Source organism: Phalacrocorax carbo, chromosome Z (assembly GCF_963921805.1).
Source record: "Phalacrocorax carbo chromosome Z, bPhaCar2.1, whole genome shotgun sequence".
NCBI lineage: Eukaryota > Metazoa > Chordata > Aves > Suliformes > Phalacrocoracidae > Phalacrocorax > Phalacrocorax carbo.
This window is the reverse complement of record NC_087548.1, coordinates 37,010,764-37,031,205: the sequence shown is the minus strand read 5'-3', so window position 1 is coordinate 37,031,205 and position 20,442 is coordinate 37,010,764. Positions and strand designations below refer to the sequence as shown.

The 20,442-nt window shown below is 38.7% G+C and overlaps 2 protein-coding genes across 2 annotated transcripts in view; both read right to left on the bottom strand.

The window, feature by feature from the left end:
• ADAMTSL1 (ADAMTS like 1) overlaps window positions 1–20,442 on the bottom strand; it is a 254,998-nt gene that overhangs the window by 132,728 nt on the left and 101,828 nt on the right. The window contains exons 6-8 of the mRNA XM_064439545.1: window positions 16,601–16,727; window positions 10,496–10,570; window positions 6,700–6,857 (exon numbers count right to left, since the gene is read on the bottom strand). Coding sequence (XP_064295615.1) covers window positions 6,700–6,857; window positions 10,496–10,570; window positions 16,601–16,727 — 360 coding nt within the window. The remainder of the gene's footprint in view (window positions 1–6,699; window positions 6,858–10,495; window positions 10,571–16,600; window positions 16,728–20,442) is intronic.
• Window positions 1–20,442, bottom strand: part of DENND4C (DENN domain containing 4C) — a 390,193-nt gene that overhangs the window by 333,379 nt on the left and 36,372 nt on the right. The window lies entirely within an intron of this gene.

Below are 20,442 nucleotides of genomic sequence, written 5' to 3'. Positions count from 1 at the left end.
AAGGTTGGCACCAATGCTTCACAGTACTTAAAACTGTCTGATTTTTGAAATAGGTAGACTTGGGGAATTTATATATGATACCAGAAAAAGCTACAGAAAAAAAGAAAAGGAAAAATTACAAAGAACAATTTGTCCAAGGAATAGAAAATAACATGTTTAAGAAATTGCCTCTGTTGCCTCAAATTAAACCTTACAGATCAACAGTGTTTTAAAGAAGTAGGTAAGATTAGTGGTAACACATCTCCAGATCCAAACAGCATCCACCCAGTAGTTTCAGATCATTTACTCTTTGTAGAGCACAGGAATGCAAACCACATATGATCACATTTAGCCTATTTTCATTAAAAAGCTATTGTTTAAAACACAACAAAATAGAAAAATGGAATAACATATTTTAGAAGGGGCCTTATGAAACCGCAGACCAATAATCTCTACCTCTATTATGGCATCAGTGGTAGAATGAAAAAAAACCAACAAACAGAACTCAGATATGATTCCCTGAGAAGGGTGATGCTTTCCAAGCACTGTGGTTTGCTTTGCCAAGCATCCACAAGGGACACTGATAAAGGTAACTTAGGCACCAGTTTTCATGTAGGTCCCTCACCAAAGGTCCTAGATGAAATTCACATGAGTTAAAAAGACCCTCCCATAGACTAATGACTGGGTAACAGAGGATGATCCTATAACCTCTTGCAATGGATGAAGGACCTGTGGAAACCCTCAGGGATGTGTGCTAGGGCATGAGTTGTTAGCCAGACCTCCAGATGAACAGGATAAAGGGTCAACCATGACCTGACCAAACATGCTAACGAAAAAAATTATGAATGGTAGCTAAAAATGAAACTGTCTGTGAAAGCACTCAAAGCTTTAGCAGACTAAATTCAAGTCCAGTAAAAAAGAAATAATGCCTATGGGAGAAAACAACATATTATATATGCTAATTACACATGAAGATGTCTACCTCATTAGCTACTACTATTCAGAATGATAATAAGGTTGTTACAGGCATTCCTCTAAAAATATCATCTCAATGTGCAGCAACGGTTAAAAAGATTAACAGAATATTACAGAGAGGAAGGAGACAGAAGAGAACATTACACAGCCAAGTAGAATAGATTTGTGTCCTGATCATTATGTGTAGTTTAATATTTCTCAACATATATATTTATATATCACATAATTAGTCTATTTTTATTAAATACTTTTATTACATTTTATTAAACTACACATTTATTTATAGGAAATGGATATTTCAAAAAATATATATTTTTAAATAAGAACCACAAATTCCATATTTATATATATTATATTATAAAAATTATTAATATATAACTACAATGACATCAGAAAAAGGACAGAGATGGAAATAAGGATAATGCTTCTATGGACCAATTTTGATAAAGAGTAAAAATTAAATAGAGAAAGACACTAGGAAAGAGGCAAATGATGATGACAAAGATCTCAAATATAGAAGTAGTGGAGAAAGGGAGAAACCAGTAGTAATAATAGCCTGTTTCTCAGAGTGGGAAAGCCAGAAGGAATCCATAAAAATATTGCACCAAGGGTTTTAAAATGAGATATAGTCCTTATTTTACACAGTGCATAGTTCATTGTGGAATCATCCCACAAGCTTAATGTCAAAAGAGCAAATATAGCTCAAAAGAGCCTACAGAAATTCCTGAAGACTGCCTCATTTGAGTCATTAGACACAACAGTCTAAATGTAACAGCAGGGACAAAAAGGAGGGTCTACAAGCGGTAACCTTGATCTGTTTCCTGCACTCTTTTTTTCAGTATCTGAAACCAGTTCCTCTCTGAAAGAGAAACCTGAGTGAAGCAGACTTTTTGCTTGACTTAGTATAGTAGTTCCAATATACTTACAGATGAAATATTATGATTGGAAGAATGAGCATATTCTAAGAATTACTGACTGAAATAAATTATATTGAACATCAAAAAAAGGTAGAGATTAAATAGATTCTGTACACTGTTTCCAAAAAGACTGCTACATGGCTTTTCATAAGTTTTACCATGTTTGTCAAAACAGGAGAAAAAGGGCAGAATTTTTCTGAATTTGTCACAATATCTAGTCAAGGTAAATAATCACAGAATCACAGGTTGGAAGGGACCTCAGGGATCATCTAGTCCAACCTTTCTGGGCAGAGCAAGTCTAGACAACATGGCCCAGCACCCTGTCCAGATGACTCTTAAAGGTGTCCAACATGGCCGAGTCGACCACTTCCCTGGGGAGATTATTCCAATGGTTGACTGTCCTCAGTGTGAAAAATTTTCCTTTAGTGTCCAATGTTAATGATTAGGTCTCTTTTCAGGCTGGTCATTACTTGTGAGCTTGACCTTGAAATTATTATAACAATTGTATATTTTTTGGTAATCAGGGATCAGAATGGGAGATTTTAATGGCTATTGCTTAAAAAAAACAAAAGTATTGAATGCAAACATATGTTGATAAAAGCCAGTGATACAGACCATGTTACAGAATCCCTTCCAGCTAAATACAGTATATGCTCTACAAAAGTGACCTCAGGAAGACACATAACTTGAGAGGTAGTATTGTTTTATCATGAAGGGACTATATTCCAGTGGTCTCTCCTAGATTAAGCAAAGTGTTTTAGTCATTTGACCTTGATAATACAAAACTTGGCTCAGTCACAACTAAAATTTAACTCTTACTGTTTCTGTGTGCTCAGCCTTCATTCTAGCTCATATACTCCCAGGAGCACCATCCTAACCCTGATTTACAAAGTGCTTCCAAGAGCAGATCCTTCACCACTTCCTGCCTGACCTGCAGCCTTGTCCTAAATATGAGGCATAATCTACCCTGGAAACTTTTGCCAGCATCAGAACTAAATTACACAGAAGACCCTTACTGTCATCACTTCCAATCCTCATATGGTAATATCTCTAAAATCCAACAATAAGCCAGCCATAAACCGTAGGTTGTTGCTGTTAGACCAGATATGCATCTTTTGCCTCTGCCCTAAACTAAGAATTGAAGTAATTTCTTATTTCATTCCACAAGGTAAATCACTGTACGCTCCTGGATCAAAAGTGATTATTTAATCAAATCCTGGCCCTGGCCTGACATGGGCCAATCAACCTCTCTGCCAGCTGGCTGCTTGTATATGTATTCTCTCCTGCATGTCCTTGCAAGTCCTGGGAAGTCTAGGCTAAGCCCCAACCTTATATTCTTTTGTTAACCTGGACTCTAATCAAATGCATTTCTATCACCAGCAGTTTCTGCCAGTGCTAGGTCATGACTGAGATAATAATTATGTGGCTAGCTTTAGTGTTCTGTGTAAGTCAGCATCTGGTTTTGAGTTGTCTTATGGCTTTTTGGACAATTGGTGGCCAAATTCCTAATCTCTGCAGCAGCTCTGCTCAAGAGAACCCGGTCTGCACCATTTCTAAATCAGCCAGTGGTACCCGCAAGCCATCACCACAAAAACTGCCAGGCAGTGTCTTCTGGCAGCAGCCCTTAACCAAAGATCGTTAGCCCTAGCACTACAAAAGACAACATCCATGCAAATCCAATCTTAATCCAAATACCTCTGACAGTCTCTAGACAAACATTTATCTGATCCAACCCCATACTACGCTGATGCAAAGCTGTTGGTCCATGCAGGTCCTCTGAAAAAAACCTTCATCTTGCTACCAGGGATTGAAAAACAATATAAATTTAGCCTAGTCTAGATCTAGGCCAGCAGTGGTTTCTCCTCTGAACCAGCACCAAGCCTGGACAACATCCTTTACTATACATTATTTCAAACCCACTGGTCTTAGCTGCCTCACACCTGAACCACAGGGCTAGGACCCTAGCTATACAAAAACTGCAGCGTGTAAAACAAACCCTAACAGGCTGTGCTTTGCTGACCCTAACCCTTTCCTGGCAATTCCTACTGGATGTTTCAGTAAGCCTAAAACTCAGGTGGTTCATATTTGCAGTGCTGATTGCTTTGAATAGTTGACCAGTGATTACTGTTAACATTACATTATCAGCTGTAGACCCCATCTGACAGTATTGATTCATCCTGATCAAAGGAGTGCAGATGTGTGACGTGAAATGGTCACTTCAAGTCACTCTATTTTGTGTCTGAAACAGACAATATTGACAGAAGAGACTTTTTACTACAGACAGGTGAATATATGACGTTGGCAACACAGCAGATCAGAGGCAACTCTGCCAATAAAGGACAAGGCCCCCTGTGGGATATTACTGCTCTGTTCTCTAGATCACAGTGTAAAGCCAGAAAGATATCCAGGAGCAACTGACCTTAATTTCACCAGGATTTTATCAAACATGACACTTCTTTCTTTTACGTAAAAGGCATTTCTATTCACGTGCATAAGCATTTTGTATTAAAAACATCAAAATGGGGAAATCCTCAGAATTTAGAAACAAAATTCAAGTGGAATTTAAGTTTGCTGGCATCTTTTCCAGGTATTCTCCCTTTCAAACATTAAAAGTTTTTAATGGAGGTTTATATTTCTGAAACTATGAATATAAAATTTAAGAACAGGAAAAATGCAAGTTCTTCCATTTTGTGGTAACACCTTTATTTTTTAAAGAGAGCTGTTTTTAAAGAGAGCTATTTTACTGAAGTATTTTTCCTTTTGACATATCTTTTGAAAAGATTGTCAAGAGTTTAGTACATGAGAACTGTACCACTGACTATTCCAAAGTCAAGAAATCTAGCAATTATACAATGAAGTTCCTGCAGGAACAGCATGAGGTTTCTTCTTGCAATTTTAAAGCACTCCATCGCCAATAAAGAAACTTATATATCAACTTACACATTGTGTTTCTACTTCTGAATTTTATCCTGACCTCTCTGAATAAGAGCATTCAGGGTCAATTGAAAAAGATTATAAAAATCATTCTGGAGACAATGATCCTAAAACTAGAATTCTGCTACATCTATAAATTAATTTAGATCTGTTTGCGTAAAAACTGCCTTGTCCCAGGAAAGTAAATCTTGATACCCAAAGAGATCCCACTTTGTAAGTAAAACTTGCTAATACTACAGAAAAGCCTTTCATCTGATTGTTTAAAGAAATGTACTTTATATTCACAAGCTGAAGGCAAAATAGTCATGGTTAGTAAGTAGGGAAAGCAGTTGCCAAGTCTGATACAACTGAGAGGTATGCATGCATTTTGGTACTCCTGTATTAGCCTCATTTCTATGTATACTCCTATATCCAACAAAATCTTATATATGAAATACCCAGAACATAAAAATTTTGTTAAAAAATAAATAATAGAGAATAATATCCTTATTACATGAAGTAATATCTAAAGTATCTTCTATAGCTGTTTATTAAAAAACTAAGTGTGATTCAAATGCAAAGAATTTTTAAGTGCCTGATTCAAGTCAAAATGTAATGCTAACCTTAGAAAAGATCCTACAACTGTCAAGAGGGGTTTTGTCTGTGCATTCTTCTGTTCCACTTCAGACAACAAATGTCAATAAATTAACACAGGTATGTTCTGTCTAACCAGGCTGCCTTAAATCCACAGACAACACAACGCAAAGTGAGCAGTACTGTTTACATTGCACTGATGTTCATCATCTGGATATCATCTGTAATATATGTAAAAGTGTTACAGACATTTTGAATTGACCAACATGTTCTACTAAGACATTTCATTCTGACCTTCAAAGAGAAAGGAACATATTCTTCAGATCAGGCTTCTTGCTGTGAACCAGTCCTGGTAATTTCAGCCTGCTTTTTGTGCTGCTAACATACCAAGACAGGTAGGGGACAGTCTACAGGACTCTGCTACTTCCCATCCAAACCCATTCCAGCCCAGATCAGCTTAACTCAATCCAATCCTCTTCAGTGCTCCAGTTCACTGTTCAAATTTCTAGCTGCCATTAGCTCCAAGTGAAAGCAAATGCCATCTACCTCTGGGGCCCACAGTGAAAAATTTATGCAGTCCTGGACATGATACAGATTTTACAGTTTTACAGCTGAAATCCTTTAAGATCCTTGGACCTACTGGAAAAAGATTTATTTTATTGTAATTCCCAAATGTTCGTTTTTGTATGTGTGTTTTCCTACAGAAAGTGTACATTGTTTCCAGCAATGTGTTTTATATTACCTGGAAGAACAGAAATGCTCTAATGGGAGGAAACAATTTTATTCATATTGCCAGTGCAACAGAAAGCAGAACTTCAAAATGACACCATGACTTTTCAGGCAAAGTCATCCCATATATTTTGGAGCTTGGGGACCCCATTCTGCACTCCCTTACAGTCTTCTGTGCAACTAAACTAGTATAAACCCCACAAATTATGGGCCAAAGATACAGGCTTTCTTTCTTTTTGCTTGCAACAGAAAAAGCAAGCTGCATGTCCTTAATTGATATGTACCTCAGCAGCACATACGGAAAGTAATCTGTCTTTTCTTGTAGTGAGTTGATCATTTTTTCTTTAGGGCACACATTGGGTATGTCTTTCTTGGCACAAACTCAGTCTTGATCCCAAGGAGTGTCCAATGAGGCTTTCACCAGATATTGAACTGTAAAGAATTTAATGTAGAGTTCAAGAACTAGCCTGGAGTAAGCTTTGCGGTAAATGTCTGCTGGAAAATTAAGATCTAGAAAAATCTCTGTCATATTTCTAATGCATCTCATTTCACTTTATGTTGCTCTAAGAGGTCAGTGACCAATAAACCTCACCTTGATAGTGAAGTCTGCAGTGAGAGGCCCAGATATTCTCAATATCTCCTTGTCAGGAAACTTCTGGAAGTCAATGCTAGAATTGTCCACAAGGAAAGAACCTGTGGAGCTGAGACTGTTTTCACTCTTCACACCTTGGAGAGTCTTGGTTTCCAAATCTGACAAATACAAACACATTAACAGGAAACTAGAGAATTATAATTTGAAGTGAGTGAGAGCAGAAAAAGAAAAACAACATGAAGCTGTGGTGGTGCAAATTTGCCTCCTAAATTAGTGACAACTCACCTTTTGTGTTCTTTTCCACAGTTTATTCACATTCCCATACATCCCTTTTCTTTTTTGTCCTCCTTCTGCTTTTTGGCTTTGTTCAATCCTTAGATTTCTAACTCTGCATTTACCTCCTCACCCATAGGTCATGTTTTTACTTTCTTCCAGACATATTAATCCATTCTTAGTTAGGCATATTAGCTGTTGTTTAACTCACTCTCAGCAAGTCATGCTCCTACGCAGAGCATGACTCAGACTTTTCCCCATGTGTGCTGGCTTTGTTAACATGTTATTCCCTGTTTCAGTTCAAAGGTGGGTCACTAACCACATGTTGCTGTGGTAGACAATTAACGGAAAGCAAGACATCCAGGAAAGAGAGATCAGTATGATAGCAATCCTGCCTCCTCTCCAGAAGAGGTCTGATCCATCCCAGTGGAGTAGGAAGGGAAGGCGAGTGCTGAACCCTCTGAGCTCTCCTTCTGGCTATCTCTGTATTCACAGCTCCAAAAAGTAGGCATTAATTCAGATACAGTTTTGTAGGAATTAATTCTGATTCTTAAATCATAATAAAGATATTAAATAGTTTATTAAATGGAAATCAACAATCAGACAATAGTTCTGTTCCATCATCTAGCTAGGCCCCCCAAAAACTCCAGATTATGCTTCACAGCATAGAATCATAGAATCATAGAATCGTTAAGGTTGGAAAAGACCCTTAAGATCATCGAGTCCAACCGCTAACCTATCACTGCCAAGTCCACCACTAAACCATATCCTCAAGCACCACATCTACCCTTCTTTTAAATACCTCCAGGGATGGAGACTCAACCACCTGTCTGGGCAGCCTGTTCCAATGCCTGACAACCCTTTTGGTGAAGAAGTTTTTCCTAATATCCAACCTAAACTTCCCCTGGTGCAGCTTGTGGCCATTTCCTCTCATCCTATCGCTTGTTACTATGGAGAAGAGACCGACCCCCACCTCGCTACAACCTCCTTTCAGGTAGTTGTAGAGAGCAATAAGGTCTCCCGTCAGCCTTCTCTTCTCCAGACTAAACAACCCCAGCTCCCTCAACCTCTCCTCATAAAGCTTGATCTCCAGACCCTTCACCAACTTCGTTGCCCTTCTCTGGACACACTCCAGCACCTCGACGTGCTTCTTGTAGTGAGGGAACCAAACCTGCACACAGTACTTGAGGTGCGGCCTCACCAGTGTCGAGTACAGGGGCACTATCACCTCCCTGCTCCTGCTGACCACCCTATTTCTGATACAAGCCAGGATGCCATTAGCCTTCTTGGCTGCCTGAGCACACTGCTGGCTCATGTTCAGGCGGCTGTCAACCAATATCCCCAGATCCTTTTCTGCATGTTCAGCAGTAAGTTGTTTCTTGTAGTTATTTCAAAGTGACAACACATTTAACCATGAAGGATTGCAAAACACTAAAAATTTCACATGTAGTCATGAAATTATGCACAAAATCTCCCACACAGAGGGGCAGATAAGGCAAAATCTGAATTAGATGGAGATATATTCTTAATCTCTGATGGAATAATATTTTAAGAGACAGTAAATGGAGAAATGTTTTTATTAGCATGTAGTAAATTGTTAATTAAGGGGAAAAAGATAATTGCAGTAATTAGACTGCTTTTCAGGTTGAGTCATGGGAATTAATTCATGAAGGCAGTTGCTGAGGCAGTACACTAAGAATTTGCTCTGTATTAATGAATTCCTTTGGGTTTCAGTGAGACTAGTCTCTTCCTTTGTGATGCACTCAGCCATATATTTGTTTCCGGGCAAGGCTGACTGCACCAAGGATAAAGATGGTTTTAAGACTTGTGTATATATAATTGGCCTCCTGTTGACTTGTCCCACAACCAAAGTTCACAAGACAAAATACTCCCTCCCCCCCCCAACTGATTTTAGCTCATACACATATAAAATCCTTTGATGGGTGAACAAAAAGATTCATGGAGACATCTGAAACAAGAAAGAGATATGTTTGGCCTTATTAATGTTTACACAGAGCAGTTAATCTAAGTCTCAACCAGTGACTCAGGCAGACCTCTCTGATTCAAATCTTTTTGTCTTGAAATGGGATAGCCTGAGTGAAGACAGCTCAATCTCTCCTGCTAAAATCTCATTTCTCTCTAAGCAGTTTTATAGCTCAATTTCATGGAAAAAATAATAAAAATATGAAGATTTTCTACCTTGGAAGAGAACATCTATACTGGGAAAGAAGACAGGAGAGAAAAGAAGTCTGCAAATCATTTACTGGGAAAGCTGAACACCCATAGTGGAGCAGCTCAGGAATACCTGAAGGGCCACTTAAAACTGAAGTGCAGGCAGCATTTGAACTTTTAAGAAAAACATAATATATAATTTTCTTAGTTTATAACCTGTAATTTGCTGGTCTTTATTCACAGCTTTAAATGTAAAGAACCACCGAAAGGTTATGGCATGTTCTCTGCTTTCTCAACACAAGCAGTGAGCTACAGAACAGGATTGATAAACCACCCCTTATTTCACCACTCAGTATAAGTTCTTTGGGTGAAAGAATTCTTGAGAGAGTAGGAATGATTTGGTGTTTCACCTCCTTGCTGACATTAATGTCTGTATTTACACTGACAAGCACAGAGTACTCTAACCGGTCCATGCTGCAGGGAAGTCCTATTGTGTTTTGGAAAAGAAGGGGAGCCCTACTTATCTTACAATAATTTGTGCAGTACGTATTGTGTTTTTTTTCTGCCACTAAATCCCATTTACCAACACTCTAGTGTTCATTTGCTGCTAATGAAAAGAGGAGCACCTTGTGAGTAGCTACTACATTGGAAGGTAAGAGAGAGCTATACAAGGAGTTTCTATTAATGAAAGAAATTTATTTGCCTTCAGCTCTCCCAGCATATTCTTAAATCCTGAGACTCTTCTTCCAGAGAAGAGGGTCACACAGCTGCTGGGATACACTAGATGAGGCAGGGAAGTGTTACAGCCACCAAGCGATGGGCTAGTGGCACTCAGTGGGCTTAACTCCTTGAAGCAATATCACTGCTATGGAGCAGTGTTTGTCTTGTGCATGTTGTTCCTGATCTTTAGATTGTGATTTTGTGTGTGTGCATCTATGGGAGTGAGAGAGTTTACCATAACAGAAATATGTTAATGTCATGAGCAGCCTGATGGCTAAGCTCAGCTGTAGGGAAGCTTAAACTTTACTGTCCTCAATATTTCTTCACTTAGTGGGATATATTTTATTAATTTTAAACAAAAGCACTTGGCACCAAGTAAGCCAACCAAAGGATAAACAAACAGAGATGACTGAAAAATTATGGAGGGGCAAAGGATTCTGCAATGTTGGCCAAGCTCTGCTCTGAAAAGAACATGTACCACTGGGTCCGAGGAGAGCTTCTATGGGCAGGAGTCACCCCTGTGTCAAAATCAGTGGTCTGAGAGAGCGAAACCAGACACTGCAGTGTAAACAGAGCACTGCAGGTTAGCAAGGTTTTCTTAAACAAATGTACACTAACTTTTGCTACTTACATAAATGATCGGGTCCTTTCAGCACAAGGCGAACTTGTCTGCTTCCGTAAGGAATAGCAACGACCGTATCATCCACTGCAGGAGGCAAAAATGCGTGGAGTAAATAACCAAAGAAATTCCCATCTGTTTTCAAATAAGCAGTGAAATAGGTGTTTACAAGTCAGTCAAGAGAAAAGCTTTTGGAAAAATTAAACAACCCTATGAATTATGAGAGAACATTAAAGATCTGAAAAAAGAACTTGTTAAATGTGGTAAGAACCATCTACTTAGAAGAACTCAAACCTGTTGATTTTCTTTATTCTCAACTCCTTCACAACCATTTCTACATTTCAGGAGTAATTAATAGCTTTCTGTTTCACCACAACTCCACTTCCAACATCTTCCAAGTCTTTTGAATTGGTGTTTGTGGTGGAGAAGCACAAGTCTATTCCGATGTTCAACCAGAAGAACCCATTCCTTCACTTGACTATTTCCCAGCTGAACCCTGCAGCTTCTCCATGACCCTGCCCATGCTATGTGATGATCTCCCACTGCCCTCAGGCATACCTTCCATTTCACACCTTTTATTTTAATGACTAGAAGTGCTATAATTCTGCTTCCCTTTCCACACTGCTAATGGGAAGGCCCTGGAAAAGCAGAAGATCAGTAAACTGTTACGGGAACAGGTCTTAAAGCAAGGTCTTGCACCTATGAAGCCCTTGGGAGCTTTGCCAACTGGATTTAAACTGAGGTGTGAATTAGCATGGAGGTCACATGCTGCTGTGAATATTAATTAGGTCAGCATTTCTAAAGAGTCAGAAACCTCAGTAATGTCCTGAAGGGAGATAGGAAGGAAAGGTGTGGAAAGATGCTAGAAAATGCTCCCAAGTCTATGCCTGGGTCATGGAGAGGGTGCCCAAAGAATGATGACCTGGATTAACCAGCATTCACATTTCCCTGTCCTTTCTCCCTCCTTCTCTTTTAACTACAAGTTGGGAAAGGAAAAGTACGCATGCCTAACAGAATTTTTTTTTTTGGTAGGGGTATGTTGTAGACATGAGAGGAATGAAGTCCCTTTCACTGTCTGTTCATTGGAACTGCTCGTGTCTGCTCTCATGTAATGCCTGCTACCAAGAACAATAGCTCTGCTCTCAAAGTAATGTGTTGCTTTGTCAGGTAAGGAAACACAGCCAAAAAAGCACGTTATCTTCTATCCAAACATATGAGCTGGGGCCTTAAGTTTCTGACCAGACCAAACTGAGATAACTGTTTCAACCTAGCTAAAGCATGGTTCTCAGTTATAAGCAAAATAGTTATTAATGCTGTCACTTTATGTCAAAAATTGCAGAGGGGGCATAGAAAGAGGAAAAACTACAAGAAACAGGGACTTCTTTTAAACAGCACATTCATTCATCCAAACATATAATACCTCAAAAATGTGAACTAGAACCCTTTTAAGTTTTAAATGCAGTCATACATCATAGGAATTTCTGACACTTTTATATTGAATACCTTTATGGGATGAAATATCTGTACTTTTGTGGCCTCTTAATATCCCAGAAGTGAGGGAGCAAATGTAGGCAGTCTGGTAAATCTCTGAGAGTCACAAGAGTTGTGTGGAGATAAATTGTCCATATTGGCGAATTGTTTCCAATTTCATGTTCATGTGCCCAGGTACCTCTGACCATTGTCTCTATTTTCAAAATCTGATTGGATACATTTCCTCAACCTATCCAGAAATTTCAGTGTCCCCTAAGACTCTGTAACACTGGAGTTAAGCTCTGTTCAACACACACTCTGCTCATACACATCTGTGATATAACGTTAATTAGCAAAGATAGACATCTTTCATTTCTACATAGAATTCAAATTTTCTATTTGAAAAGACAAATATTCAAGACTTACAATATTCATTAAATACTGATATTCTAATGCTGTTTTTATTGATACCATTCTGGCACTCCTATTCAAGATACCCAGTAGAATAAATACGTTTTATCCATTTTGGGGGAAAAAAAATATCCATGAGTATGACATATCATTTTGCTGTAATCTTATCAGATTTATTGGAATCCATCTGGGAAAACAATAACTTCAATTTTTAAAAAGAATTAATGGCCCCTTTACAAGTCTTTTTTAAAGTCAGTCCCATGTCATTATTAAATTTGACTGTCTCTCAGTTACAAGCTCTGTGCTGGAGAGTTAACAACTCACTGATATGTCACAGAAAGGTTGGACAGTTTAAAGATAATTCAAACATATATTCTTAGCATGTCTCTTCTGCCTCATGGTATTGCTAGAACCATGTTTCACCTGATCTTGTCATTGCTTTCCATTTGAAATCTTAGTACACTTTATGTGAAATGCAGAGCTCTGTGGGATTTATGCTTATCACAGTGTTTCCTGCTTTCACAAAGCAGTAGGGACTGAAGGATAATCTCCTGAGGTTAACAGTGGTAAGGAGCCATTTCCTGTGAAGAGACATGTGAAAGTAAGCATGGTACTATTTAGTCACAGCTCCCTCCAACAATAGAGAGGGAGATTGTGGAGCACCTATGTGGAGCACTCCAAAGAAAAGGCGCGAAGTGTGTTAACGGGTGGTGAGGTTCCTCCAGAGAAGATGCACAGGGTGGTAGGGGAGACTCACAAATAACTGAGGACAGTAGCCCAGGGCTGTGAAGAAAGTGCAAGGATTTAAGGAGAGGTTATATGTCAGGTACATACATCAAATTCCCATGAGAGATCATTTTCTTCTCATTTTGGATTTTTATTTTGCATTTTGTCCAATTGGTCTAACTGTCTATTCTCATGATGAAAAAATGAGTTGTTTCTGTTTCCCCATTACTACTGATATTCCACGGAAATCTAGAACTGCATCTATTTTTGACAACAATAACGAGACTGATCAGATAAATATCTATTCTGCCTCAGCATAGCAACTTCTACAGTTCTCTTTTAAAAGTAATCTACTTCACTAGTAGATGTAAATTCTTTTTTAGAGAAATACTAACTTTGTACGAGGTGATCAGCAGAATTCACCCACCTCTTACAGGATCAACTCTGTAGGTCCTTGGTGAATACAAACCAGCCTGCTTAAGTACAGCATGTCTCCATAGGAAAAATATACACTCTTTCCAAAAGGAGACAATATACACACAAAAAAAGATTCACTTTCTGCAGACTTAGAAAGATTGAACCACCCAAGCTTAGGACTAAGAGAAAAAGATATTTCTGGAACGAATGAAGTCTTTTGTAGCTTTTTCTTTTTAAAATAGAAACAGAAGCTTAGACACAGGTGCTTCCTTTTTCATAACAATGTAGGACAGAATTCAATGTCATATTGTCTCCTGCCCTGCTATGCTTCTGTTTCTGAGGCCATTGGGAGATGTATACTATCCCTATAAATACTGAGGAATCTGTTCCCATAGCAAGTGTTAAGTGTTTAAAAGCTCTATGAATTTCTTTCTAGTACTTTCCTTCTCCTATGCCTTTGCATGAAATAAACAGATGGAGAAGGGAACTGGATATGAGCACCAAGAGAAAATGAATTCTCTATAATGAGCTCAAGACTGTAGGTGATTGTTCTGAGTTATAAACAACTTCGGAAACTATGGGGACAATGCTGGGATAAAGGTCACCATCCAATTTCCCTAACACAGTCCTCAGAATTGAATGCTGTGCTCTTTTCGGCAAATAAAAATCCCAAGTGAGCACACAGAACACCTCTGCTGTTACCTGGTCACTGCTGCACATGCCTCTTCTGAGTTTTCTTACATTGCATGGCAGTCTGGCTTACATAGGCTTTTAACGCCTTGTTCATACCATGGACAAAATAGACATAGTTCTTGAGTAACAGGGATTATTTTATAGAGATAACCTCGAATTAAGCTATTGACTAGTCAAAACATGATTCAGTCATTCCAACAAATAAATCAGGCCCTGATCTCAGATATGCTTATGTAGATACACTTACAGTGACAAACAAGCAAGATGTTGACACAGAAAATCTGCCAAAGTGACAGGTTTTTAAACAGCATTGAGGAGCATAAATACAGAAAATTAACAAAGTAGATGTTTAAAGGCTTTTCAACATTTAAAATCTCAACTTTTCACAACATATACATAAATTGTTTGGAAGAAGACCTTGGAAAAAAATTAATATTAATTCACATATGTGAAGGAGATCCATAAGTGTGCCTTTACAAGTGTAAAAAGCCAATTTAAAGGAGCACTTACTTTTGATATATCCAAAATTACTATTATGTTGCATAAAAATATGTATGTCCACAGCAGAGGAGAGAATAATGACACATGGCTTATACTGAGTGCATACAAAATCTGATTATCTAATTCCGTTCTGTATAACAATTATTTGCATGCAAATTGTCTGAACAACCCATTCTCTATTAGTTTTTTCACATTTGCCTCCCTTTAATACTATGCTCCTGCCATCTGCTCTTCTACCTATGTAACATTCTTTGTAGTTAATAGTGAACTGTTGGGAGCAGAGGCTTTATTAATATTTTAGTACTGTGCATAATATATTAGTGTCTTTGTATGTGGTAGAAAAGGGCAAAGCACCTTTTTAACAAAAAGCAACTGAAAAATAATGAATTATTCCTACAGGAAAAGACATTTGCCAAAAAAGTTCACAAATACTATCATGTCTCACGTAGCCTGAGATTTCTGAATCTATTAATGTACATTGCAGAAACAGTGACAATGAGGTGAAAATCCATTCCTTAATCTTTGTGAATTATCTCCTTTGCCTTTAAATGTGCAGTTCTCTCTCAGCAACGGAATTCTTATGAGGATTACTCATTTCCTTCCCTCATAGTCTTCCTTCCTTCCTTCCTTCCTTCCTTCCTTCCTTCCTTCCTTCCTTCCTTCCTTCCTTCCTTCCTTCCTTCCTTCCTTCCTTCCTTCCTTCCTTCCTTCCTTCCTTCCTTCCTTCCTTCCTTCCTTCCTTCCTTCCTTCCTTCCTTCCTTCCTTCCTTCCTTCCTTCCTTCCTTCCTTCCTTCCTTCCTTCCTTCCTTCCTTCCTTCCTTCCTTCCTTCCTTCCTTCCTTCCTTCCTTCCTTCCTTCCTTCCTCCCTCCCTCCCTCCCTCCCTCCCTCCCTCCCTCCCTCCCTCCCTCCCTCCCTCCCTCCCTCCCTCCCTCCCTCCCTCCCTTCCTCCCTCCCTTCCTTCCTTCTTCCCTCTCCTTTTCTTTATCCCACTCTCTTCCTCTTAGCAAACACAGACCCAGAGGAGCACTGTGCTAACTACTGCTCTGTGTGCTGCGCTCCACTTCCAAGCAGTTATCCTCTGAGAAGAGAGAAGGTTTTGTAAAAAGCACCTCTCACTTTTCCTCACAGAAACTGGATGTTATCTATATATGAATCCACAAGTGTACACACACAGTCTTCAGCATATATTATGCTGCTGTTTGAATCTTTTAGGTCATGTGCTATTCAGCACTGAAAAAAATGCTCAAGAACAGTAGAGGTGGTCAAATTAATATCTAATGCCATTGAGTAGGGCTGGGGCAGGTTTGCAGGTTAGCACACATTTCCTTAGGTGTGACAGGACACCTACCTTTTTACCCTTCCTTCAAACTGACCAAACAAGCCCTATCTCTCATCCCCAAACATTTATAGCTCCATCTATGGTGCTGTAACCAGGCTGAAAAGCCTGCCTAGGGTCCAGCATAAACTAACCTTGTGACTGGGGGACACTAATGCTGCTTTACCCAAGCTACTCTGAGTTAAAGTTGGCTCAGATAGTGTGCAGGAAAGCCCATGTCTGTCCATACCCATCTATGCAGACACCTCCTCTTTTGTCTAGCCAGCTAATGTAGCAAGAGTGGTGTGAGTAGAGCCAGCTTTTCTCATTCTCCTGCTGCTCACAAGCAACTAGCTAGCTGAAATGGGGGATATGCTGGTAACACACTTCTGTCCACCCACACAGCCAAAGCTGTAGTCTGAGCAAGGCTGATTTAACCCAAGAGGGAAGAAACTGTGGGGACAACCAGACAGACCATGATTGCTTAATTGCCTGAGGAAGTGTGTGGTGAAATCTAGCTTGCAAGAAATGCACATTTCATTAGGAGGGGAAGATGACACTTTACCAGAAGGGATAGCTTACGTTTATTTGTTGAGAGCTGGGACTTATACTGGCCTCGAACCAGCTGGCAGGTCGACCCATTGCCATTGCAGACCCCGCAGTTATCTTCCTTGACAGCGCTTCCCAGCTGGTGGTCACAGCCAACAATCTGGCAAGAGAGATGTGCAGTTCAACATGAGTACCTACTGACTGGCTGCTCGATCCACCTCTGCAACTAGTTACTGCCAAATTTCTCTCTCAACATCTCTAGAGGGCCATAAAGTACCTTCAAGCCTAGCAATGAAAGAGGCTGAGCAAATCTGGCTAGGAGTTTGAACTGAATTCTGACGTGAGATAGTGAGCAGGTTAGTACTCAATGGCTTTTGCAGTCCAGAGAAACAAGAGTATTGTTGGAGATTGTTTTTTTAGGGCATTGTGAACATTTCATGGTCACAGTCCTATCAGAAATTACACTTCTTATAGTTTCACAAAGGAAAATGCCTGAAATAGATAAGAAGACAGTTAGGAAGCAGACAGATAAAGAGCAGCATGTATAAATAGTAACATGGCTGAGATCTCAGTGAAATTTTACCTGCCATGCAGTCAGGAAAACCATGTGGTTTTAATAATGTTTTACAATAATCCCATTCCACAGTATCGATGTCTGTGTTCAGACATTGTTTAAGATCTGACTGGTCTGATACTGGCTTTATGCTTATGTGTAAATTGTTAAAAATTTTAAAACTTGGATAGATAAACTATGTTTCTTAGTTCCCAGGAGACTCAAACATAAAGTTATAATTAAATACATTTAAAGTTAAAAAAATTGAATAGAAATTTATTTACCACAGTGCCAATGTAGGCCTTCTGTTTGAACTTTGAAATCTGCATCCAAGTTATGAATTTTGCATGTAAATAATTGAAATCCAAGAAATTAAGCAAGTCCATGCAGTCTTATAATTATCTTCATACATACTAGAAAACGAAAGGCCTTCTAGCGTTCTGGTGTGCAAAGTAAGCAATGAAAAAAAATTTGTGTATGAATTCTGCTTCTAAAGGGTTTGTGCTAAAACTCTTAGCCAAACAGGGAATTTATATAAGCACAGAGAATTTTAAATAAAGTGCTTATTTCAGTTTTAAATTTTCCTGCATCTGTAAGTTTTGGTTAAATCAGAGAGCTGGGTCCTGGAAACTGATAAGAGCAAATAGGGCACTTATCATCCAGGCTCATAAATCTGCATGTGTAACTTGCCCATTTAAACATTCAGACTGGTATTCTTCTTTGTGCAAATCTGTGTGTGCAGAATTACAGGTCTCTTCTAGGCTGAGATGTACTTCTGGGGTTGATACTTTCTTTGCTTGTCTGTGAAAATGCAAGCTTTGATTAATATCCACTGTTTTATCAGTTCAATTCCCATTTCTAACATCATTATTTTACTAGTGGCACAATGGCAGTTTCCTTGGTTATGTGTCATATTGATAGTATAATTAATTTAATTTAAATCATTATAGGTTTAGATTCAGGCTTGATGAAAGCTATTGTAAAAATTCTTGATTTTACTCACTTCTACTGGGTCAGAACTGGGTCAGTCTCCTACGCTTCTGCATTATATTATGATGTCTCCAGGGAATTAACTGCAGGCTAATGGAGTAACAGTGAAGCATAAATAATACATTTCTCTGAAAACCTAGTCATACCAAGACTGCAAGAGATGTTTTATCACATTAGAAACACCATGACAAATAATGGTTAGATAGCTGAAGCAAAGTTAAGATTATCTTGACTGTGATTACTCCATACAGAGCTTCCAAGTACAGATATATAAATTATATCAACAATATAAGATTTAGGTCTATTTTTTTCTGAATAAGAATATCCCTACAGAGGCAGAATCACCCTTCATATACACAGACTGGTTTGCTTTAACTTTCATGAATGTCTATGTACAGATGTGAAAAAAGTCACTTGCATTATCTGAAAACTGTATAACATAATGCCTACAAATCAGATTAATTTCCTTCAAGCACATTACAGGTCACTGGCACCCACAGTGAAAAGGGTCCTGCTGAGGAATGCAGATATCAGAAGAAAGGTCAGAATTCCCTTTCATATCCACTCATAACGTATTTTATATTCACTCAACAGTACAGTCTAGAGAGGTATCCAAATCTGTGTGTGTCCGTCTATTTTGAAAAGAACATGTGAACTGCCTGGATGTGAAAAGGGCTGGATTTTAAATCCAGGTATGAGGCAACCGATTTCAAAACCAGCCTTTACTACTTGAAAATCTTTTTAACTTTATGAATCATCAGCTCACAAGTTGCCATGGGCTGTACTCTGATTAAAGTTAAATTGACCAGTTTGGAGCTAGGGCACCACTTGTAAAGGAAACCACCAGGAAAATCTCAGGTGTGGAAGGAAGTTATATTGAGGTTCATTGCTCTTTTTGAGCTGGACAGCCATTGCCAGTGCATAGCACAAAAATAATTCTTTTGCTGAAATGTTGTATTTCAAATGGAAGAAGGAACAAAATGGAGACCTCTTGTGATAACCAAAACTTATGTGTTAGGTACAAAATGTGTTTTAATATTCCTGTACTTAGTAGTCTCTCAGATAATTTTATGCTATTACAAATTTTTATGAAATTAAATTAATTTCTCCCCAAGGTTTCTGCAGATCTTTCTTTACTCTGTTAGATTTTGTTAATGGATATCCAGAGCTCTGGGATTATGTATGAAATTTTCATTAAAAACCCTTATGAGTGATTAACTAATTCCTGAAATAAAAAGTATTCCAAAGTTCACTGCTTTTTTTCTTTTTTTTTTCCCCTTTACTACCTAGGGAAATCCTTCTTCTGTATTTTGGAGGTAATTACATTCAGTAAAAAGGTTAGTAGTGTTTGCAATGGAGTCACTAGTGCTTTAAAATTAAAAACACTACTGCAGATCTCTTATCCTACTTTTACTAGCTCTTACATGAAAACATCATATAGGCTGGGCTCTTATGAATGCAAAAGATCGGACAAGGAGATATTCAAGTGCTCCTGAAAACATACACAGTTCATGAGAATAATAACTTTTGTCCCTATGAGTAGAAGATACATAGGTTTGGCTGAGTTGAGATGAGACTATGCCATTTCCAAAACATTATTTTCGCTCTCTGTCAAGGTTGCAGAGAACTCACTGCAAAAGATGAAGGTATCAGTGAAAATAAGTCACCATCCCCCCAGAAATCTGGGGAGGGCAAGGAGCAGGAAGGCAGAATTATTTATTTCAGCATCCACCTATAACATGAACAAAACACAGAGGGGAGATTTTAGAATGGCGGTTATCAGGGGCACCAAAGTTGCAACATGCTAGGAGACACCCAGCTATCAGGAAAAAGACATTCACTTACGGTGCAGAGCTAGAAAAGCCTACCAAGACATTGACCTATGAGCATACTCATCGGACTAGGGGTGGTTGAGGACCTGTCATCAAAATAAGCATCATGGAAGATGCTGCTTGATTAGCTTGGTAGGCAAAGGAGTCAATAGGCATATTATACCTCTAATCTACACCTCAGAGTAATGGTTCGGTGGACACAGCTTGAAACAAAATACTGACATTCTTGAATCAGAGGTCTGGGGAGTATTTCACTCTGAAAAACCTTTGAAATGTCAACTCCTCATCTTGGTTTGAAACTAGAACCAATGTTGAAATTCTGAAGTTTCTGTGGGATGGAAACTTCCTTTTCCAATCCATTCTAGTCCTGATCTTAATATAACCTGGTGGGGTTTAGAGAGGTGAAATCTTTTTCAATCCATAAAGGGCTGGAAAGGAAGCCCACACCAGGAAAGAAAATGGATTACTGCTACAAGTTGTGCCTGGATGTGTTATGAAGT